This window comes from Cervus canadensis, chromosome 25 (assembly GCF_019320065.1).
Source record: "Cervus canadensis isolate Bull #8, Minnesota chromosome 25, ASM1932006v1, whole genome shotgun sequence".
NCBI lineage: Eukaryota > Metazoa > Chordata > Mammalia > Artiodactyla > Cervidae > Cervus > Cervus canadensis.
Genome location: NC_057410.1, coordinates 27,952,828 through 27,975,908, shown reverse-complemented (window position 1 = coordinate 27,975,908; position 23,081 = coordinate 27,952,828). Strand labels below are relative to the sequence as shown.

General features: G+C 56.3%; 2 protein-coding genes and 1 long non-coding RNA gene across 3 annotated transcripts in view; 1 reads left to right on the top strand and 2 right to left on the bottom strand.

The window, feature by feature from the left end:
• Window positions 1–3,316: 3,316 nt before the first annotated feature.
• On the bottom strand, window positions 3,317–11,104 carry TAMALIN (trafficking regulator and scaffold protein tamalin). Its single transcript, XM_043446524.1, has 8 exons — window positions 10,762–11,104; window positions 8,635–8,684; window positions 6,978–7,032; window positions 6,770–6,872; window positions 5,592–5,685; window positions 5,427–5,493; window positions 4,995–5,061; window positions 3,317–4,539 (listed from the first exon to the last, which is right to left on the bottom strand). Exons 1-8 carry the CDS (start codon window positions 11,011–11,013, stop codon window positions 4,031–4,033), a joined length of 1,197 nt encoding a protein of 398 aa, XP_043302459.1. The 5' UTR covers window positions 11,014–11,104; the 3' UTR covers window positions 3,317–4,030.
• LOC122427225 lies at window positions 9,976–20,686 on the top strand. Its single transcript, XR_006265369.1, has 2 exons — window positions 9,976–10,201; window positions 18,890–20,686. It is a non-coding gene; the product is annotated as an uncharacterized LOC122427225 (long non-coding RNA).
• The window catches only part of ACVR1B (activin A receptor type 1B), a 34,467-nt gene continuing 30,503 nt past the window's right edge, over window positions 19,118–23,081 (bottom strand). The window contains exon 9 of the mRNA XM_043446523.1: window positions 19,118–22,238. Coding sequence (XP_043302458.1) covers window positions 22,113–22,238 — 126 coding nt within the window. The 3' untranslated portion in view covers window positions 19,118–22,112. The remainder of the gene's footprint in view (window positions 22,239–23,081) is intronic.

Sequence of the window (23,081 nt, the reverse complement as noted above, 5' to 3'; positions counted from 1 at the left end):
GTCACCTTGACCCCGTCCTCACACTCCTTCCTCCAGAAAACATCCCTCTCCCCAGTCTAGGCTCGAGAGATAGATGGATCTGAGAGAATGCAGGCTCAGGCAAGTACCAGCCGGGCTACCTTATCTTCTCTAATCCTCAGTTTCTTCATCTGGAGAATGGGCTGTCAGATATGCTGTGAGGCCTGAGTAAGGTGACGGATGTGGACATGCTTAGCACAGTGCTGGTTCCTAGGTGATGCTCTGGGAGACAGACTCCTGTCCTTTCCTTCAGGACCGCTGACACCCCCCACTGCCCCCCAGCTCCAGCCTGTTGGCAGGGACTACCCGTGTCTCTCTGCACTGGCTGCTTCTGCTCCCCCTGCCACCCCTGGGCAGAGCTCTGGCCTGGGAAGAGGGGGATGAACCAGAGGACTCCGGGGCACACAGCCCCCATACTGAAGGGATGGGGCAGATGAGGGCTCTGTGAGGACCTCAGATCTGAACTCCGTCTGCAAGGCTGTGTCCTCAGGCTACCATGCAGGAGGCCTGGAGTGGCATCCCCTTTCTTCCTCCTTGGAATTATTAGGGGCCCCTCCTGGCCTGGGGAGGAGGGGCTCCTGCAGAGTCCCCTGAGGCTTTGAGAGGACCAGAAGGGTGGTGGGCGGTGAAGGAGGGGAGGCAGGGCAGGGGGAATACCGACCACACAATATTCCTAGTCCCTTCTCCTTTCCCATCCACCCCCACCCCTCCACCAAACACGATCCCTGGGTTAATTTTTAGCATCGCAGCTCGCACATTAGTCACTCCCCATCACCCACCTACACGGCAGGAGGCTGCTGTGCTGGCGCCGTCATGCCATCAGCTGAGAGGTGGGATCCAGCCCCGCCCCGGGCACCTCCTCAGCCTCCTCAGGGTGCACACGGCCAGCCAGGAGCCCCCTTCGGCCTGGGTGAGGGGGACTGACATCACTGCCAACACTAGCTGCAGGGCGGAGGAGTGGGGAGCAGGCTGGTAGGAGAGGGGCTGGGAGTCTGTTCTGGGAGGAGAAAGTCAGGGAGGCCCTGGCAGCCCCCCAACACCAGGAAGGTGCTAGGCGATGCCCAGGCAGCTGGGCTCCTGGCAGCCTGGGGCTCTGGGAACAAAGGTGTGAGAGGGCCCCTCCCCTAGACCTGAGCCCCTGGGAGTGGCTGTTTGTCATCACAGCAGAGCAGCTGTTCAAACAGGGAGCTTGGGGAAGCTCCATTTTCTTAATCAAATGTCCTCCCTCCCCAGGACCAGGGAGGGCAGGGTGGCCAGGAGCAGGTGCCTCTGGCTGGAGCCAACACCCAGCCCCAAAGGGATTTGGTGAAAGGGGTCCAGAGATGCCAGCTACAGATGGAGCAGGGGAGGGGCCTCCACCCCACCTTCCAGGACTGAGAGGTGCGGAGGTGGTGGTCACCCCTGTGCAGGGTTGGTCCCCAGGGGACATTCTCGTATATTGAGCAGCTGCTGTGTGCCAGGCTGTGTTAGGCCCTGAAGGTACAGTGTAACACAGAGGAGTTTTCCTGCCTTAGAAAGGCAAAAGGCAGATACAATAGATGTCAGTATAATTACCAATTGAGAGTAAATGCTATAAAGAAAAAAAAAATAGAGGTCTCAAGATAAATAATAATGGGGACAGAGAACTACTTTCGATCAGATCAGGGAAATCTCTTTTCCTCAAGGAGGTGATATTTAAGAGATCTGAGGTTGGAGGCATCAATCTTACAAAGACTCTTCCAGGCAGCGGGAACAGTATGGGCAAAGGCCAGAGGCAGGAAGAGCTTGGCATATTTGAGAACAGAATCAGAAAGAGCAGTGTGGCTTAAATATGATAAGTGACATAGAGGGAGAAACAATTTGAGCTTGAAAAGGGTAGGGCCCAGATCCGAGAGAGCCTCGTGCAGGGCATCCCAGTACAGTTGCAGAGGTTGGGCACTGCACAGAGGCTCACAGTTGCCAAACTGTTCAGTCTGTGTGGCTGCCGTCAACCCACAGGAAGGGATGCCTTTTCCTAATTTGTCTTCCCAGAGGGACATGTTATGGAGTTTGGATTTTGGACAACATGATAAAGAGTTTGGATTTTTTTTTTTTTTTTTTTAATTCCAGGGGAAGCCATAATAGGTTTTAAGAAGGGTTGTGACCCTATTTCCTTTTTAGAAAGATCACCCCAACTGCTGTGTAAAAGGATGGTCTGAGGGTGAGACGGGAAGCAGGGAGCCCCTTCAGGAAGCAAGTGCCCCGGTGCAGGAAGGCGAGCATAGGAGGTGGCCTGCCTAGGGGAGGGTGCCACTGAGACCTCTCAAGGGCACCCTTTGTATGATGGCTACTGCCACGGAGGAACGCTACTAGCACAGGAGGCTCGAGTCCTGGGCCCTACTCTGCCACTTACTTGTGACCCCTAGATAGCTCACTTGCCCCGGGTCACCTCAAAGAAGGTGGTGACCACCTTTGCAGACGCTTTGAGCACACACTGTGTTTACTGAGGTTCTACTATGTGCTAGTGTTGAGCATGAAATAAAGCAGTAAGACAGGAGAGGCCCCAGAGTCCTGCTCTCAAGAGTGTTCATCCTGTGGGGAGGGGAGCCAGGCAAAAACCCAAACCCGTTCAAGTCAAGACAGTTTCAGATGGGGATGAGTAATATGATGCAAATAAAACAAGGCTCGGCCATATTTTAGACCAAATGGGAGGGCCCTGGGGAGGCCATGCTGCATACCAAAGGCGCCAACTGTGGACAGAGCAAGTCCACAGAGACACTGAGGGCAGGGCACCTGAAGTGTACCGTGGGCAAGGTGACCGGAGCAGGGAGCGAGAGGGGAGGCAAGAAGATGAGGCAGGCAGGGGTCAGACATGCCTGCGTAGGAATTAGGATCTTATTCTGGGAGTGATGGGACACCTTTGAGGAGTTCTAGAATGAGTGACCAGTGATTTGGCTTGTCACAGGTTGGCTGGATGATGGCTAGGAACTCCTAAGCAGGAGGCCCCAAATTCCTAGGAGAGAGAGCGGCCAAACAGTTGTTTACCCAAGGCTAGGTTTAGAGGAACCTCGACCCCACCTGTTGTGGTATTTGGGGAGGGGGCGGTTCCAGATGCATTAAACAAGAGGCCCAAGTTCCGAAGCAGTGTAGGGCCTCTAGTTCAAGCCCATACATGTAAGTCAGAATCCCCCAGTCTGTTTCCCTGGCTGCAGGCTCCAGGCAAATAAGATGTAAAATATAGTGTGTGTGTGTCTGTGTGTGTGTTGAGGGGCGGAGTGGTGGAGTCAGAGCTTGCCGGAGCCCAATCCTCCCCCTCAGGCAGTCACCACACTGACACAGATGCAAAAAACCGTCCATTTTATACAGTTTGTGGTTCAGAAGCAACAATATGCAAAACGGTGCAACAGTCTGTACTCTGCCCTCACCCCACCCGGATGTGCCCATTCCTATCTCCCAAGGCAGAGGACCCAGGACCCCTGCCCAGGAGGACCCCACTTAGTTACAGGCCCCTAGGGGGGCCAAGCCCTTAAGGGTCAAGGCTGAGAGGGAGGGAGACCAGCACCTTGGGCCCCCTCAGGCGCCCACTGGATAACTGGAACTGTGTCTGTGTGGGGTGGGCAGGGGAACGACCGGGCGGAGGCCATTTATCCGCAAGGCCAAGGGTGGGGAGCAAGTAAAGCTGAGGAGAGGGCTTCGTGGGACAGGGTCCCCCCACCTGGAGGAGTTTTCCTGGACACCCCACAAGGCACTACTGACCCAGATGTAGGACGGCACGTCCCATTTTGGGCCCCAGAACTTCTCCCAACACCGAACTCTCCGGTTCGCCTGTGCCCACCTCCCAGTGTAGTTTGGGGGAGGACGAGTAAAGAGGCCTGGGGCTGGGGTTCACCACCCTGCAGAGACTAGCCAGGACCAGCTGGGGTTGCCAAGGACCCTCTCCCGCTGCTCTGGGCTCTTGGGGTCCCCTTGGCGGCCGAGCGACCGCCCCCGCCCCCTTTTTGCACTGGCTGGAAAGAATAAATAAATAAATACGTTCCCCCGCCCGCCACCGCCCCTACAGCTGGCTCTCCTCCTCCTCCAGGGAGCGATTGAGTCCGGGGATGAACTTGAGCAGCCGCCGGCGGAAGCTGCGGTACTTGGTTTTGCGCAGGCCGGGGCCGCGCAGGGCCTGCTCGCGGGCCTCAGTCCAGAGCGCGGCGCTGCCGCCGCCGCCGCCACCGCCGCCGCCCGCGGGGCCCGCGCACCGCACGCTGGCGCTGCGGCTCAGCATCGCCCGGGTCCCCGGGGCCGGAGCGTCGACCGCGCCCGGTCCCGGCAGGCGCGCGAGGGGCGGTGGCGGCGGCGGCGGCGGGGGCGCAGGCGTCTCAGTGCCCCCGAAGAAGCACGTGTGGTAGACTGCATCGTCCGAGTCGCCCCCGGTCCGCCGCGCTCCCCCGCGGGAGCTTCCCGGGGCGGCCAGCAGAGGCCCAAAGGGCAGCGAGCCCGGGAGCAGGCCCGCGCCGTACAGGCAGGAGCGCACCGACTCCAGCGTGTCATAGATGCTCGGGTCCTTCACCACGAGACCTGGGGGCAGAAGACACGGGGGGCGGGGGGGGGGGGCGTCAGAAGGCACGGATGGGGGGCCTTCGCTCCTTCCTGTTGACCATCAGTGTGGCCCTTGGGCAAGCCAAAACTTTGAACCCTACTTCCCTGGTCTGTAAAACACGAATTATACACTCAGATCCTTATGAGGGTCGCTTATGACACAAGAGTCACGAAAGGGGCCTGAAACACGCTCTTGGAGCCTTGGTGTTCCCATCTGTAAGATGGAGATGGTTCTGTGTAGTAGTTTCCTTCAGGGCACTATTGTGAGAATGAAAATATGTGGACCCCAGCTCAGGGCAGCATTGTACCCAGAGTAGTAGTTCGGCAAACCTTTCTTCACCTGAAGGAGGAAGTAACCCACTAGTTTTGGGGGAAGCAGGTATGGGGGTATAGGTAGGGGCCTAAGTGGCCCTTCACACCACTCATCTACTCACCATGCACCAGCCGCTGCTCCTGCACCATTAGGGACCTGTATTCTCCCCACTTCTCATATAGGGTTTGCTGCAAGAGACACACCCACCTCACTGTCAGGAGTCAGCAAGAACCTAACCAGAGGTGGCTACAGACTGAGGGATCAGGGAGTACACAGAAGAAACCTGAAAGTTAAAAGGAGGTTCAGGCAGATAAACGACCCCCCAAAAAGAGTGGGAGGACTTCTCTGGTGGTTCAGTGATTAAGGCTCTGTGTTCCCAGAGAGGGAACTAAGCCTCCCATGCCATAACTAAAGATCCTGTGTGCCACAATGAATATCCCACATGCCACAACTAAGACCCAGCACAACCAAAAACCAAAAAACCAGCGGGGCCTGCAGGGGCAGGGGTTTTGAAGAGGAGCCTGGCGGCTGGATGGTTTCCAGGCTGCTTTACCTTCAGGTACTGCAGACGAGCCTCCAGTTCCGCCTTCCTGATTGATGTCCCGTACAGAGTTTCCAGTCTGAGAAGACAGGGGAATCAAAGGATGAGTGGGCCCCCAGGGTGGGGAAGAAAGGCTGGGCTCAGGAATTCCCTAGGGACCACAGCACCTGGATGTACCTGAGAACGTTGCCAGACGCCTTAATGATGTCGACAATCTCCCGATGTCGGATGCCTTCTACGTTCAGGCCATTGACGCTGGCGATGGTATCCCCTGCCAGGCAGAGAGGGGATCAGCATTTGCTCCACTGGGCATGCAGAAGAATTCCAGCCCCCTACCTTCACCACAAACCCCAGAGAACTCTCCTGAGCTCCCCACCTCCACTCATGGTTCTGGGGCAATCTTGTCCAGACCTGGCACCCTAGCATAGGGGCCAGGGCCCTCAAACACCCACATCCGCATCTCACTCTTAGGAAGCTCTGTCCCCAAAGGCTGAGCCCTTTCAGCAAGCCTGGGCTTCCCCCAGAGCTGGTTATTTTGGTCCAGCCCACAGGCTGTCACCAGCGAGACCCAGCTGAGACAGGAAGGCAGGAGGGTGAGGAGCACCACGCCGGGAACTAACACTGGCCTCCAAGCTTGAGGCCTTAACCTCTGACACCCTAGGCTGCTGCAGAGCCTCCTGACCTCCAGCAGAGCAGACCACCCTCTCTTAGGACTCACTGCCCAGTTGGAAAAGGAAGTGTGGACCCCTGTGGTGGCTACCATGGGGATGTGAAACTACCTTGCAAAGTTGCAGTATACCACTTAGCTACCAGAGGCTGCTGGTGAATGGGCAACGAGATGAGGACTTCAGGAAGAAAACAGTGATAGGATTGGGTAGGAGGGGTGGGGGTCAGTTCATGCAGTCTCAGGCTGCCCCTTCCTAGGACTTGGGGCTCTAGATTTGACCAGTCCCAAAGGTCTCCTACTGGCAGCACCATGTCCTTGTTAGAGGAAGTATCACGGGTACCCCAGTATGGGCCAGGTTGGGAACAAGATGGACTTGCTCTCTCCCCGACTCCTGCCCATGCTGGGTTGCCAGATCGCCAGGAGGAGCCAGAATAGCCGTGGCAACATCTGCCGTTTACCAGGCAGGCCCTGGCTTTGTGCCCGGGAAAGCCCCTCACCACACTGATGTGAGGACATGTTACTGCCCCCAATGTACAGATGGGAATATTCAAGATCATACAGTAAATGGAAAATTTGCCTTGATCCAACTCATTCTTCTTTCTGGCCTTCTCAAAATAGGAGGAGGAAGGGGAACTGATTGGATTTCTTGCCCCCTCTGCTTGCCCCGTGTCCTGGGCTCAGGCCCCACCTGGTGTGAGCCCCGCCAGCTGGGCAGGACTGGACTCATGAACCCGGCAGACAAAGGTCACCATCTCCACGCGCTGCTCCTCTCGGTGGTGAAGGCCGTAAGTCTGTAACAGGCAAGGGGACCCTCAGCCCAGGGGTGGGGCAGGATCCAGCCGTCCCTCAGACCGGCCTCCCAACCCTTCCCTCCCTCTGCACCCAGCTTCTCCCACCTGGATCTCAAAGCCAAAGGTCTGGTTCTCCTCCTTCTCCAAAGTCAGCACTTTCCTGCAGGAGACACAGGGGCCATCTCATCAAGTCCGTCAGGATTAAAGAGGAGCCTGGTGGGCCCATAATGTGGCCCTCTGCTGATGCCAGAGTCTGCTCTGGAACATCCAGGCAGGGCTCACTGTCTCCAATGACAAGCCACACTCATCCCAGGCTGTCGGGATGGCTTTCCCCTTACTGAAATCAGCTTCATCAAGCCACACAAAATCAATCCCCTCTGGTGGGGGACACACTGCAATGGCCAGCCCCCAGAGCCAGTTGAACTAGCTGAGTTTTTCGGCCACACTCCCAGCTTCCTAGTGAGCCCCAGAATACTACTGACTGACTAGCTGAGGCCCCCAATTCGGTCGGCCCCTAATTCGGCCCCAGACAGCCTGGAGCGCTGTCTGCTCCAGAGCCTTGGGGAGAGGGCTGGCCCCACCCCCAGAGGCCAGTCACGAGGCTCAGCCAGGACCCCAGCGGCTCCTCCCAGCTGTGGTGAGGCCAGCCCACCAGATGTGAGAGCTGGGGGGAGGGGAGCCTCGAGGCCGCCCCTTCCCGCACTGAAGGCCTGCCCACTGGACACAATGGTTTGGAGCAGCTCCAGATCCTCGCCTGCTGGGGGAGCCCAGAGTTTCCTCTGCCCACTCCCACCCCCTTCCTTCCCGCCCCACCAGAAGCCGAGTTGAAGCAGCCTCCAAAGTCCTCTTCAAGTCTCTCGGCCTCAGCAAGGCCCTGGAGACCCAGGCCTCTCGGTGCCCAGCCTGACCCACATACCCCCACAAATGCTGATCAGCAACTCCTACCCCAGCGCGAGCTCCTCCCTGCTTTGAAAGCAGGCCTTTCCCCCTCTGTGTGTATTCGGGCCGGGGTGGGGGTGGGGGGCAGGATGACTGTGTCTATTCCAGCGCTGTCTGCTTTTCTAAAAGGGTTGGCAAAGTTTTTCTGCAAAGGGTCAGACGGTAAATATTTCAGCCTTTCGAGACCTGAATTATTTGACAGCCTCTGTCCTATATTGTTCTTTGTCTTTATTTTTACAACCCTTTAGAAATATCAAAACAACTCTCAGCTCAAGGCCAATCTGGCCAGCAGGCCATAGTCTGCTGATCCATTTTAGAAACCAGGCTCACATCAGGATGGGACACAGGCGCAGTAGGGCTAGTCCTTCTGCCCTCACCTCAGGCCCTTCCTTAGAGGCCACCACCGATGGGACCAGCAGAGCACTGAGGTTTTGGGTGCAGGGCCAGACAGTCGAGCAGCTGGATGCAGCTTGCCATGGTTTGGGCCTTCAGGGTTTGCTGGGCTGGGAAGGCCCAGGGGAGCCCCCCAAACTTCTCCTGCTTCCCCGCTCCCAGATCCAGATTTCTCCAGGGAGGGGTGACTGGCAGGGACTGGGGGTGGTTTAAGGAGCACCTGATGACTCAAAAGTCCCTCCCTCCTTCCTCCGCCACCCCCTTCACACAGCCCACACCCCCACCTGCCCCTCATTCCTGGTGAGGGCACCGTGCTGAAAGGGTGGGAGCGTGACTCCCCCTGGGTGGGCTGCGATGCTGCGTCATGCTGCCCCCTCCCCAGCACCGCATCCTTTGGACCAGGGCAGAGGCGGGGGGAATGGTGACTCACCGCTGCTGCTCAGGGCTCTGGCTGAGGTTCTTCCAGCGGAATCCTGAGCCCTGGGTGGGAAAGAGAGTCAGGAAGAAGCAGGTGAGAGGGAGGTGTCCTGGAGCAGATGCTGAGAGCCCTCCTTTTGGGGGTTCCTCTCCTGGGCTCAAGTCCTAGACCCAGCATCTCACTTCCTGTTGCCTGTCTGTCCTGTTCCAGCTCCATACCTGCTCTGGTGCCGGGGTAATTAACCCTGCAGAGTGCCACCACCAGTATCACTCCACAGCTTTCTCCCTAAGCTTTATCCCCACAGCTGGGACCTTGGGAACACAACAATCTCCTGGGCTCCAGATGCATGAACCTCTAAGTCCTGTCCTGGTTCCTACTCTGGAGGGGTGGGAGTTCTCATGACTCTAGGTAGAATAGCCTCTGCCCCCAGGGTGCATGTCTGCAGGGGCCCGGCACCCTAGACCCCAAACGGTGAAGCAGGGGCTCTTCCTATTCAGATATTATTCAGAGAAGGGCAGGGGCCCCTGGGCTTGCCTATCAAGACATTTCAGAGCCCCAAGGCCAGTCAGATCTCTCCTAATTTCTCAGTCACAAAGAGTGGCTTGCAGGAGCTGGGGTCAGGGGCCCTGGTCTAGAAGGCTGGAATCTCAGCTTGATCATGGAAAGGCGGGGGATAGAGGGGCCAAGCCCCCTCCCTCAAACTATGGAGTCCAGCTGCAGGTGGCCAGCTGTGCCCAGCTCCACCTGGGCCTCTCAGCATTGTGATACATGTTGTTGCTTTCTGGGACAAAACAAAAACTTAGATCTCAGACTTGTTCTAGTCTCACTACACTCAAGGAGAGAGATGGGGAGGTTTTGTTATCATTGTTGTTTGGTTGGTTTCGTTTGGTTTTTGGTGTGAGGGATGACAGAGCTGAGGGAACCCTACCTCTTTTGGGTCCTTGAGAAACTAAAGCAGTGTCTTTCCCTCCCTTAATGACTGATGCTTGGAAGAAGCCCAGTTCCAGACCAGCCCTTGTCCCGTGTGCCGCAAACAACCCAGGAGCTTCCTGGTCAGTGCACTGGTTAACCCTCCCCCCAGGCTACCCCGAGGCCAGGAAGAGAAGTAAGCCCTCCTTCTCTAGAACCTTACAGACGGGCCTCAAGGGTGGGGACAGTTCCCAAACGGGCCAGGGAGGAAGGACTGGGCAGCATAGAGAGACCCCTTTGTCTTTCCACCCGATTTTCATAAAATGCAAATTCTCAACAAGCTGTTCATTGTGTTGGGGGGGGGAGCCAGGGGCCAGAGGAAGAGGAGGGGGGCTGAGCTGGGAAAGGCCACCAGTCCCCTCTCCTTAACCTGAGTCTTGAGTTTTCTTTCTGAGCGCTCGGGTCCCCCTCGGGCGAGAGGAAAAGCCCGGCGGAGGGGGAGACTCCGAGGGCGGGCGCGGCCCGCATCCTTCCTGCCCAGCGGGCGCCCTGCGACCCCTCCCACAGCGTCCGGTCGCGGCTGACGTCCAGGGAGCCGTGGCCTCGCGCCCCGCACCTCAGAGGCAGGGCGAGGCGGCTGAGCCCAGGAATCCGGCGACCCCTCTGAAGGGTGAGCTCTCAGAATCGGCGGCGCCGCAGGCACTTCCTCGGCGAGAGTCCCACCCCGGGCCCGCCGACTCTCAACTTGACTGGACTAGCGGCCGGACCCCAGCTCGAGGCCTCTTGCTCCCACGGGAGAAGCCCGGGAGGGGGGATCCTGGGGACCTCAATACTCCTGGACGCGGGGAGGCGGGGCTGGGGTGGGGTGCCGATGGCCAGTTGGGGCGAGGGGACAGGGACTCGGGGAAGCAGCCGGAAGGAGAGCAGCGAGACCGGGCGGCGTCGGTGGGGAGTGGAGAGCCGCCCAGCTCGCGAGCGGCGTGGAGTCGGGGAGGGGGTAGTTTGCGCCTTCTGAGCAGAGGATCGAGGGGACCCAGCAGGATCTGAACGTGTCCGTGGGGGTCAGAGGGCGGGGGAGGAACTGGGGGACTCGGGGACCCCAGGAGCATGGTGTGGGTGGGGATCGGCAGGCGTCCATGGGGACCGTGGCGGGTAGCTCTGGTCTTGAGAAAGGGACACCACAGGGTACCGGGGGCCGAGGGGGTCCGCGGGAGTTGGGGAGGTACGCACCTTTCGGCGGGGCAGGGTGCCCCCGGACACCGCGAGCGCGCGATACAGCTCGGCGGGGTGGTAGTCCTCCAGTGCGGCGTACAGCTCGTCCCCGGGGGTCCCAGGGCTGGCGGCTGCAGCAGGGGGGCCCGAGGCTGGGGTCGGGGTCGGAGCGGCGGGAGCGGTTTCCGAGTCAGGAGCCCGAGCGGCGGGGTCTCGGGCGGCCGCCGCCTCCTCTTTCTGCTGCAGCTTCCTGAGTCGGCGAAGGGTCATGGCTCCGGCGCCCCTCTCTGGCGGCGCTTCCTCTGCGCGGCGCGGCTGGCGGTGGCTCTAGGATGCCAGCCTGGAGGGTGGTGGGTCGCCTCCCTTTATAGGCTCGGGGAGCGGGGCGGGCTGGTGGGGCGGGCGGGGAGCTGCGGGCAGGGAGCGGCCTCGCCTCCTGCGCGTTTGGCTCCGCCCCTGGGGCGGAGCCCACTGCTCCGGAGCCCCGCCCACAGCTCCTGAGGCTTGCCTAGACCGGGGAAACTCTTGGGGACCTCGAGCGCCCGTAGGGAAAAAAGCTAGCCGCGGAAAGGAGCGGGGAGGGGATGGGGGCGGGCCAGGGCACCCTGGGGCGGAGTATGGGTCTCTGTGATACCTGAGGGAGGGGGAGCCTGTGAAAGGGCTTGTGCACGAGATTTGAAAAGTTAGGGATGGATGTCTTCAGAGATTCGAGGAGTCTGGCGGTGGAGTGACAGTAAGGAGTCTTTAGAAGGAGGTTTGGAGGCCCAGAGTAAGATTTGAGGAGACCCAGGGGGCTGCAGAAGACTTTAGGCTAGGAGAAGGAGGCAGGGGGAGGGGTGAGGTCTCTGGTGGGAGAAAAAAGATGGCCCTGAAGTAGCTGTGTAGAAGCCACTAGGGGGTGAAAGGGTCCAGGGTTTCCTCTTTACATAGCTCCCGAAACAGTTGAAAAGAGCTGCCTCTCCTTCCCAGGTCAAGGGAAAAGGGAAGAGACGGAAACCCAGAAAGTAGTAGACTTAATTCTGGCCCATCAGCCTCACCTCCTGATGTTGGAGATCAGGTAACCTTTCTCCAGCAGACAGATGCTCACTGTAGGGCTGACTCATGGCAGGGCATATGGTGCGCTGAGAGGGTGCTCAGGATTGGGGGTTGGTGCTCAACCATACTCTGACCCTTCTTGGGGACCACCTCCCCCCCACCCTCGGCTGTGTTGTCTGTGGCTGCCAGCCTATGGGAGAGGTGGGAATGACCCAGCCGAAGTCTCTGTCGTCAGTGGTACCTGAATAAGAAGTGAGAGGAGGAAGTGGTAGGTCAGGCCTGGCGTCTGAAGAGTGGCCAGCCACCACAGGGCGTCAGCACCGCAAGCTGAGGGCTCCACATCCCGACGTCTGCCGCTAAACAGAAGCCAGGAATGCACTGTCCTCATCTGTCCCCTCCTCCAGTGTTCCCAAATCTGTGTTATGCTTTATATTAATAGCTGACATTTATGAAGCATTTACCATGTGCTGTGCACACTGTTCTGTGTATTACATCCATGAATGAACTTGTTTGGTCTTCATAACAACCCTATGAAATAGATACCATCATCATCTCTTACGGAGAAGGAAACTGAGGCCCAGAGAGGTCAAGTAACTTGCTCTAGGCCACTCTGTGACAGAGCTGATTCAAACCTGGGCAGCCTGCAGAGCCTGAAATCTACCCACTGTGTGATGCAGTCTTCTGCTGTTCTTCATTCGCCTTAGGTTGAAGCCCTGCTCCAGGCCAGGTCACAGAGGCTCTTGGTCAGTAGGGAGTGATGCACGCACCAGTGCTGTGTTAGATGCATGGTATGTGGAGCACAGAGGGCCTAGTGACCCAGCAACCTGGGAAGGTTAGGAAAGGCTTTCTGTCTCCTGTGTCTCTCTGTCCACGGGTCTGTCTCCATCTTCTTGCTTCCTAGTCTCCTGACTCTGTCTGTCTCCCCCAACCCCAGGCCCCTGGGGCCCCAGCCCCTGTAGGAGGTGTGGGTGGGAGGGGGTGCTTCTCCACCCCGCAGTGATTACACAAGTCCAGATGGCAGGATGCTTGTTGGGTGGGGGGCAGGGGTGGATTGGGGACGGCCAGGAGCCAAGTACCAGCTCCCTTAGAGCCTTCCTCTGCCTCCTCCCACCTTCCCCCTTGGCACCACCAAGTGGCCATCAGCTGAGGGGCCGAGGGGGCGTTGGTGGGGAAACACGGGGCTCTATTGTGAAGCAGTAGCACAGATGGACCCCTGGACCGTCTGCTGCCTGCTCCTGACAGACAGCATCTGTGGTGGGGGTGGGGATGGGGAGGCGAGCGAAGGCAGGAGAGGCAATGGTTTCTATTCTCTTCACTCCTCGCCTATCCCTGAAGGGACTCTCAAAAGGGTGTCTTATGAGTGCTTCTGTACTTCCACCCCACCTATCCCACAGTGGTACCTAAGGGACACCTTCTTGCCTAAAACCTGGGGGAGCAGATGCCATGGGTGTCACAGCATTGGTGTCTGCAAGCCCTGTTGAGACAGTCCTTCTTCAGACTGACGTGGAGACAGAGCCTTTCCGTCAGCATCCAGGCCAGTCTGCCTCTCCGCCTCCAAGCGAGAGAACAGCACCAGAGAAGTGAAACTCAAGTTTCTGCCTCTTGCCAGGCAGGGCACTCTGGAGAACCCCAGAGTAAAGGTGGCCCCAGAAGATGCAATTTCTGTCACATTCCTCACATGATTTCCTCAAATCCTAGTTCAGAGCCGAAAAGGGCCTTGTGGTCCAGAGTGGACACCAGGTGAACCAAGCCCTCATTCAATGGAGGCAGCAAACTGAAGCAGGGAGGGAAAGATGGTGGCAGAACAAGCATTAGAACCCACAAGAGCCCAGTCTCCCTGGCTCTGGAGACTATTTAATTCAGCGGTTGGTAGCTCCCCCTGAGAGCTCAGAGATCCATGCCTGCTTCCTCCTCCCAATATTCCCAGTTCCTCCAGGGAGGCAATGGGGAGCCCAGGATGCCATACGGTGGGGTAGTGGTGCCCTCTGCTGGCCATGAATCTCTTGGAAAATCTTCCAATCAATCTGGGAAGGGCTGTCCGGCAGGCGCTAGAGCCCCACTTTAAGGACCCCCACCCAGAGCTCCTCTTCCACCTGAGAAGTACCGTGTTCAGCTGAGACGCCAAGCTCTGCTTTGGTCACCAAGTTCTGGAGTTTCACACCTGTTAGGAAGCTGTGTTTGTGATCTAAGCCTGGCTGCAGGTGACATTCCTCAGGGAGAGGGCGGACAGCCAGTGGGCTTCCTCTGTGCAGGAAGCTGCACGCGCCAGACAGTACACCGGGCCCGCAAAACTTTGCCTTTTCCAACCCTCCACTTCCTCCTGAGCCTGAGTCTCTAGTGTAGCATCTGCTCCCCTCATCCCATCTTCGGCAGCTCCTTAACGCTGGGGATGGGGGTGGGGGACATGCTACACTCTGCAGCCTCATACTAGGATACCTCCCCACTCCACCCTCCTCCCCAAGGAAGCCTCCTGGTAAAAGCAAAGCCCTGTTGCTCTGGCTCCACAGACATCTGCACTCAATCTGTACCTTATTCCTGAGCAAGTGCCAGGCTTTCAGAAGAATTTCCCAGGCTTTGCATCCTTTCGTTCCAGCTGTCCTGGCTCCTAGCTCTCAGGGTACACAGGGCTTGGTCTGTGGAGGGGGGCACAGACATGGGGGCTTGGCTAATGGACGAGGCCTAGGTGAGATTCCTTCTTTGAGACAAGCCCTTTCCCAGACACCTAACCATCAACAGTCCCTTGAGTCCTGTCCTCACCCACCTGCTCAAGCTCTCGGCTGCCATTAGGAGATCCAGACACTCAGGGCAAGAGCTGCAGAAGCCCAGGCCCCTCTGGTGTCTGAGTCGGTGTCAGAGCTCTCCCATGGTCATTTCATCCCAGGACTGGGGTGTTGCCACTGCTTCTGAGTGGGAGGTGGGAGGGCGAGGGCTTGGAACTCAGCTGGCTGTCTGGGAAGGAATGGGGCTGGGCCCCGGGTGCAGGCCTCTGAGGGAGGCCTGGGCAGCTGGTGGGCAGCTGACTGGGCAGGGAGCGGTTGTTTTCTTTAATGGCTCCTATTTCCCAACTGTTTCCACAGGCTAGTGTCTCTGTGTGGCACTGGGGTCCAGGGAAGCCCAGCAGCAGAGGCAGAGGGTGGGAGTGGGGGGCGTCTGGGAACTGGAGCAAGGCGGACATGGCAGTTTGTTTGTGTTGGATACAGTGGCCTCTCAGTCTGATCCCAGTCAGAGGTCAGGGATTATCTTGCCTCCTTAGGTGGGATGGCAAGATATTAGTATCTCAGGCTTGGACAGGTTAGACTGGCAGAGGGGAGACAGGGTCAGCTCTCTAGTTTTCCTTACAGCATCCACTTAGCACTTTTAGGACAGAGGGCATGTATTATTTTATCCCGCCTCATTTCAGACAGGTACAGAGAGCTAGGAAAGAAAATGACACCTTTCAGGGCCCCGGACTCCCCACATCTCCTCCCTCCTGGCAAACCCACCTGCTCTGGTGGTCCACCCCTGGCTCCTTCTCCCGGGGACAGCACTGTACACGGGGCTAAGATTCTCCTGTAGACTCCGAACTGAAGCTGGCTCCTCCTCACTGTCCACATCTGACCGTGCTCCCAGCCTGAGCGTCCTACCCACTGCCTCTCCCTGTCCTCCAGCGTTTCCTGCTCTACCACTCCGGTAATTGCCTTCTCAAGTCAGCACCGTGTTCTTCCGCAAACACAAGATCACATGACTCTGCTGCTCAGAACCCACCGAGGGCTTGTTCCTACATGCGGAACGACAAAGAGGTGTTCACTTATAGGACAACTCCACATAAACATGCTACTGAGAATTTGGAGACCCTGTCGGGACTCAAGAGGGAAAGTGATGGAGATTAGCAGCCTGAGGTGGCTGTTACAGGGAGGTGGTAGCATTGGTGGCCCTTGGGATGCAGTCCTGACTTCTCAGCAGCTCTAAGAGATTTCCTCTGTGCACCCTGGCTCCCTTGCTCTAGGATATTGAACATTTATGGTTCTTCTTCTTTTTTTTTTAATTAATTACTTTTGGCTGTGCTGGGTCTTCCTTGCTGTGCCTGGGCTTGCTCTATTTGCAGCCGGCCGGGGTTACTCTTCCTTGAGGTGTGTGGGCTTCTCATTGTAGTAGCTTCTCTTGGTGGTTTTGTTGCAGAGCACAGGTGCTAGAGCATGGGTTCAGTAGTTGTGGCACGTAGGCTTAGTTGCCCCATGGCATGTGGAATCTTCTTGGACTAGGGATCAAACCTGTGTCCCCTGGACTGGCAGGTGGACTCTTAACCACTGGACCACCAGGGAGGTCCCACCTTTAGTTCTTGAACGGTGACACTCTTTTTGACCAAATCTCCCGTCCCCAGTCAGTAGGCCAATGCCGAACCCAAAATAGATGAGACATCACCTCTCTTGACCCCATCTTCCTGTGTTCCCAGAGTATTACATGTCTGCCCTTATCATAGCACTTAACTCGCTCCATTGTAATTACCTATTAACTAATCCATTCTATCCGGTCAGGAGCCCCTGGAGGACTGGCTTTCCCTAGGCACCTCACCTGTGCTTCCATGACGCGTTACACATGGCTGTGTAGCAGGACTTGCTAAAACCTGCCCTCCTGTTCTCTGTACAGATTCTCTCCATCTCGAAGGGCAGGGGCCACAGATTGTTCGTCCTTCTGTTCTGCCTACTGCTTTACACACTAAGGTTGTTGAACAAATGCTTCTTACTTAATAATAATGAATTTAGAGCCCAGTCCATCCTGTTGTTCCTTTAACTTTCCTATCCCATTGTCCTCCATCCTTGACCTCCAAGGACCACTCCCAGGTGGATCCAGAGCTATCTGCCATATTCCTTAAATCTGATCCTGTCTGGCCATGGGATGCCCAACTCCTCTTGGGGTGTGGTGCCAGGGGTTTGGTCAAAGACAAGTCTGGATGTTACTGTGAAGTTATGTTTTAGGTGTGATTAACATTTAAATCAACAGACTTGCAATAAAGCAGGTAACCCTCCATAGGGTGGATGGGCTTTACCTAATCAGTTGAAGGGCTTAAAAGATTGCCGTCCCTTGAGGAAGAAGAAATTTTGCCTCCAGACTATCTTCTTTCCTGTTTCTCTAGCCTCTCTCTCTGCTCTGCAGATTTCAGATTTGCCAGCCGCACAGTTGTGTGAATCAATTCTTTTAAATATCTATCCATCCAGGCTATTAGTTTCATTTCTCTGGTGAACCCTAATAAACCATTCCTGTCTTGACCCAAAGCTTTCCCCAGGCCTTCATTACATGTCCCTCACATGTTCCTGGGTGTCTCTTAAACTTTTGCTATTCTACCCCTCATTCTGTTTTGGTTGTATTTAGCAAGATCCAGACTGTAGATCAGAAGACATGGTCTGGTGGGAGGACGGCAGGGACAGAAATTTTAAATGTGGGCAACAAAACCCCCACATTCAAACGAATTCAGGTCTCCTGTGTCATGGGCCTTACAAAGGTGAAATGTTAGTAACCTTCAAGGGCACATGAAGAGGTCCCAGTGTGGTTGCCTTCTGATTTTCAAAATGATGGAAGTTGAACCTGCAGTTCTTAGCCTAGTGGATTTGGGGTCCATAGTTGGCAAGATGACTCACTACTGATTAGCTTTTGAACTGGGATGAGGTCCACTATAACCCACTTCACCTTTCCTTTCGACAAACACAAGAATACCTTGCTACATCTGCTAGGTGCTTGTGCCTTTGCTGTTATTTTGCCCATTAAAGAACTCTGGCCAGGATGCAAGGACAACTTAATTAGTGGCTGATTTGGGTTACTGGGATGTATGCCAGACTTAAAAGCCAACTTCTAGAGGAAAGTTGCTTGATTTTCTCCAGTCCAACAGTCTCAGATGACAGGACAATAGAAAACTCTGGGTAACAAATCAGAATTTTAAAATATTGAGAAGGCTGGAGCTATTGGCAGGTTCTATGGTAAAATTTAATGGGGTAAACACATAACATCCTGTACTTGAGTTCAAAAATACCAATTTCTCACATACAGGATGAAGGAGGGGGGCTGGATTTTACTCAGCCCGCGACATGCGGTGCAGTCCTGGGATGTGACCTGAAGGTGTCAAACAGTCTGGGATTCTCATCCTAGTCTGTCCTAGTCAATGTCCTAGTCAATGTCCGGGTGGACTGCTACGTGCCCTCCGTGGCCCCAGGCTCCAGCCAGGTTCTTGGGAAGCAGCCAGCGTGGGGGAAGGACACGGCGTCATGGAGGCAGGATGTGCCGAGGCTGAGGGGCTGCAGTCTCTGGCCAGACACTGGACCCAAGGTCTTTTCCACCCTTGTGAGCTACGTACGTGGGCAATTTGTCTTCTCTAACCATCAGTTTCCTAATCCACAGAGGATAATAATGGCCATCTCATGTTGTTTTGAGGATGAAAGCAGTTCATGTACGTAAGGCCAATTTTGGCACACTGCCCAGCACACAGTAACTTTTAAGTAAGTATTTGCTAATATTAATGGTAGAAGCTCTAAGCTTTGCAAGATTCATGAAAACATAACAGCTGACTTCAAGTATTTTAAGGGACCTTAAATGGAAGAGTGAATTAGTGCTCTGAACCATCTGTGGAGAGAACTCACAGGGAGGCTGCCCAGTTCTATGCAAAGAAGAGCTGTCCGCTGAGCAGATGGCCAGCAGGTGGGGGCTGTGGTCCTGAGTGTCACGGCATGAGGCTATGGCCACTTGGCGGGGATGCTGTGGGGGAGTCAAGCACGTGATGGGTGGTAGACCTCTGGAGTCCCGTCTAAACTTGAGATCCTATGATTCTAGACTTTGTCTCTTGGGTTCCTCGGCCTAGAGATTTTTAAAGACATTCACAGCCACCCACACACTGAAAATCCCAGAGTAACCACTGTACACTCCCATATCAAAGTCCCCTAACCCATCCCCAAATTCACATTTCTACTCCAAGTCAGGAGTGGGGAAGCGAAAACTGAGGAGGGTCTAGGCTGCTGTGGAGACTAGGTGGCTTGTGACTTACCAGGATCAAGACCCTCTTTTATATAAAGAGAAAACTGCCAAAAGACAAATACAGACAAAGCCCAAGAGAAGGTGTTGAGTTTGTCCTCCATTCCCTCTCCAGGCCAGGCCCTCCCTCTATGAAATGCAGAGAAACAGCCTCAGGAAGACCCTCCCGATGTTCCAATCAGGTTCTCTTCTGACGTGAGCTGCTGTAGCAGATGTTCATGAACATCATGCCCTGGCAAGTGGGAGGGGAAAGATACTACCTGAGAGCATCTGCCCAACTCCCCTGACAAAGGCCGGGCAGCCAGTCGGTCTACAGATGTCAAACAGACAGCACCAGAGAGGCTCTGTGAATAAAACTTTAATAATGTACAGCAGAAATTGGACAGGCTCATTCTTATATTAAAACAAAAGATTTCCTATATTACAACTTATTTACATTTGCATACTGAAGAGGTAAAGTGTCTAAGTGGCTATTTTACAGTCCATTCTAATAAAATGTACAAAAACAAACAGAAGTACCGAGAATGCCGTTCAGGGGCCTTGATGGCGACATTAAGAACGGGCTTGGACTTGGTCTGTGAATCCAAAATCCAGAGGTGCAGGTAGCCCTATGGATCAGGGTTAGCCTCAGGGAGCCAAAACCACAGCTTTAGTTTCTCCCCAACTCTCTAACTCCTAACTCGTGGGTTAAGAGTGGCGGCAGTGGGGCTGGGAGCTTCCCCCCAGAACTGCTGAGTCTTCCCCGGAGGTGGAGGAGTGTGTGGTGAGGACAGCTGGGCCACCTGGGCAGTGGGCTAGTGGCTTAGGAGTCCCTGGGTCGAGGAGTGTCGGCAGATCCCAGAGGCTGGTTGAGGCAGGGAGTGAGGAGTCTGAGTTCCATCAGCTCCCATAACCCGCCAAGCTCTGCCGGAGGGCAGACAAGAAGGGGGAAGCGCGTCAGCAGGGGTAGGGAAAGAAGATCCCCCTAATGACACAATTGGTATTTAAGGGAAATTAATCAGTAGCCAGTAAATTGGCCCAAAGGGTGAGGGGAAGATCTCCTTTAACGCAAGGAAAGAAGCACTACACCGGGAAAATAAATAGGAAGGCCAGGGCACTGGGGAGACGGATGGAAGTGGGGGGAGGGCTCCCCCCTCCTCCACAAGCTTTGGCAGAGAATCGCTGGGCTAGAGGCAGGGATGGGCTGAGGCTGCACACACACTGTGCCTCCCCTGGGGGGCAGGAAGGGGGCTCTGGATGAACGCAGTGATGGGGGGTTTCACTGCCCACCACCGGCCTCTTTGGTGGGGGACAGGGGGGCATCCTCGCCTCCTTAGTGGTCTTGTATAAGAGCAATCGCTCCAGGCTCAAAAGGCTCAGAACCAACTATGAAAACTTCTGGTCTCAAGATAGGCACCCCCTGACTTGAGTCAGTCCCATTGTCAGCGCTCCAAGAGCAGGACCCAAGCCTATCTTTGTTCACAGCTGTATTTCCCAGCACCCAGCATGGTGCCTGACACCCAGCTGGCACTCAGCGAGTGTCCGCTGAGTGAGTGCCTGGAGGAGAAGGTGCAACCTGTGGGTGACGCACAAAAAGCTAAAGCCCCAGTGCAAAACCCACTTTGGGTGGGACTGGGCAGGGAGGTAGGACGCCAGCGAGACCAACCCCCAGGGCAGAGGAACTCTTGCAGCTGAGGTGGGGGGGGAGCAGGCTCAGGTACAAGGACAGATATTTCCAGTGTGATTGAGCTGTGTGCGTCTGATTGAAGCATTTTTTTTGTGTGGTTGTTTTTATAGGGATTTCCTTAAAAACAAATGGATTGAGAGGTAATTATCACATAGAGATGGTTTTCCTTTTATAAAAACTTAACAGTATTTAAAAAAAGTTAAAATCCAGACCCTCCCAATAAAATTAAAAAAAAAAAAAAAAAAAGAAAGAAAAGAAAACCAAACCACTCCAGTTAAGTTATGGCTTCAAAGTTATTATATACCTAAGATATGCTGACCGAACCACCACCCACAACCGTGCTTCTAGACGTCGTTAAATACTACACTCAGGTTAAATAACAGGTTCAGCTCAGGCTGTTCCCTTTAGTAAAGCCCCTGAAGTGGATGCAAGTCTCACATCTTCCCTCCACCATGATCGGATAACCCAGTAAAAGACCCATGCAGATGCCTCCCCCCCCCCCAGCCTCCCTCCCCAGTCCTCATCCCCGCTTCCCTTCCCCGCCCTAAACCCACCACCACCGAAAATACACACTGCTGTCTCCAGAATCTGGGATATGAAAGACAGATGTGACATTCCAGTCTGAGTCTCCCCAGGTCTGGGCTGCAAATTCCTCGGCCCCTCCTTGACGCTGCCGAGGATGATGCCCTTAGGCTGGCTCATTTCCCACGGTGGCCGCTGACCACAACACCCCAGGTTTCCGCCGAGATTCTTGCCCTGCCCATCCCACCCTCCTCCCTCACATTTGGACCCAAAAGCCTCGCCTGCCGCGGACAACTGGGCCAGCTTTGGTTCCACAGTCTGAAGTGGAGAAGGAGGGCCAGGCGACACAGGGGCAGGCGGAATAGCCTGCTGGGGGGTGGGGTACCACTGTGGAGCGGGGGTTCTGGAAGGAGGGGTGGGGAGGGAGACCACCAGGAGGGGCACCAGGGAAACTAGACGCTGCTCACTACTGAACAGAGGCACCAGCACGCAGAGACGGCATGACGACCACAGCCCCGACCTGCACATGCACAAAAAGCTCAAGCAGGTAAGTGCGCACCTACAGACACACACGTATACACACACACGTGTAAGGGCGTGGCACAGACCAGGCACAACAGGGGACGCACCTCGGCACATGCACACACGGCTGGACAGACAGGCACCAGCAGTCCCTCCAGGGGTCCTCGCGGGCGGAGAGGAGCCGGAGACCTGGAGCTGCCAGGAGGGGCCATCCTTCTGGTTCCCGGGGCCGCTCGCTGCACTGGGGTTGGTCCCGGGGTAAAGCCCTCAGTGCTGCTCAGCACCGGGCCACACTCAGCTCCTCCCGGGCCGCGTGTCGCCACACCAGGCTCCTCGCTGGGGGCACCGGGCTCTGTGGGACATCCCACGACAGCCGGTCCGGGTCGCGGCATTGAGTTCTCCATGCCATTCGCTCTCAGAGGCTCCATGCCACTAGGAGGTAAATATCAAAGGTGTCTGTGTCTCAAACCCATCGTGGGAGTGAGCGAGTCTCCCGGGCTCTGTCCCTCTGTGGGCCAAGCTCCTGGCCACAGAGGGCTGGGCAGAAACGAGAGGTAGGCCTCCATCTGATGCTCGACGCGGCCGCTCGGCTGTAGGTCCCGCGGCCTGGCGGCTGTGGGGGGGGCGGCTAGATCTTCACGTCCTCCTGCACACTGAGCTGGGACAGGGTCTTCTTGATGCGCAGCGCGGTCAGGCGGGCTGCGCCGTTGGCGTACCAGCACTCCCGCATCATCTTCCCCATCACCCGCAGCGCCTGCACAGAAAGGGGGTCACTGGAGCCTGCCCCGCTGCTGCCTGCCCGATCCCCCACCTGCCCTCCTTCTGACCCCGGGGAAATGCCCGCGAGCCCACTCCCCCGGAGCTCGCCAGTCCTTAAGGGACAGCCTGTGGAGGGGCCTTCTCCGCAAGCATGGTCCGCCATTCCCCCAAGTCCGGGTGAACTTGAGAGCAAGACCTGCCACAGCCTGTGATCTGAAAACCACTTCTGGAAGGTCCGAGTAGCCACGCTTATGACTGTTTACTGATGGCTTTCTCAAAGCAGCAGGTGAACCAGGCCCAGCAGGGACAACCCCCGCAGGCGCACGCACGCAGCGGTGACCCCACGTTCACCCGCAGAGACACAGAGGAGGAGGAAGGGGAGGAGGCAGCGGTTTGCAGCCAGGGCCTGGATGACACAGGCGGCCACGGCGGACAGGCGCGGGGTGGATCTGGGGGGTCACCGGTGCAGGCTACACAGCTCCCTGACTGCTGCCCCAGGCCAGTGTTCTCGATTCCTTCAGCAGTGGGACCTGTTTTCCCAAGCAGAGTCCCGACCCACGAAGAGCCCTGACTGAAGACGGAGTGTGGGGGGCAGCTAGAGACTGGCTCTCTGCTTCCCTCACCCTCTGAAGTAAACGGGCCCTGCGGTTCCAAGGAATACTGTGGAAAATGCTGCTCTGTCAGGCAAAGAGGAGGCGCCACTGAAATGTGCAGACTCTGTTCCTCAACGCAGAGCTGCCCTCTAGTGGTGACACGCCTTAACGCAGAGCCACCAGTGAAAAGGGGCCCCAGGAGCACCAGCTAAGCAAATCCTGCACCCCCAAAGACTCTAGCACCC

What these genes read in the sequence shown, in the direction of transcription:
- TAMALIN (XM_043446524.1), bottom strand. Translation starts at nt 11,013, where the DNA reads ATGACCCTTCGCCGACTCAGGAAGCTGCAGCAGAAAGAGGAGGCGGCG. An exon ending in GCACCCTGCCCCGCCGAAAG is followed by an intron (nt 8,685 to 10,761) that starts GTGCGTACCTCC and finishes TTTCCCACCCAG; the next exon opens with GGCTCAGGATTCCGCTGGAA. An exon ending in CTCGTCTGCAGTACCTGAAG is followed by an intron (nt 5,062 to 5,426) that starts GTAAAGCAGCCT and finishes TGTCTCTTGCAG; the next exon opens with CAAACCCTATATGAGAAGTG.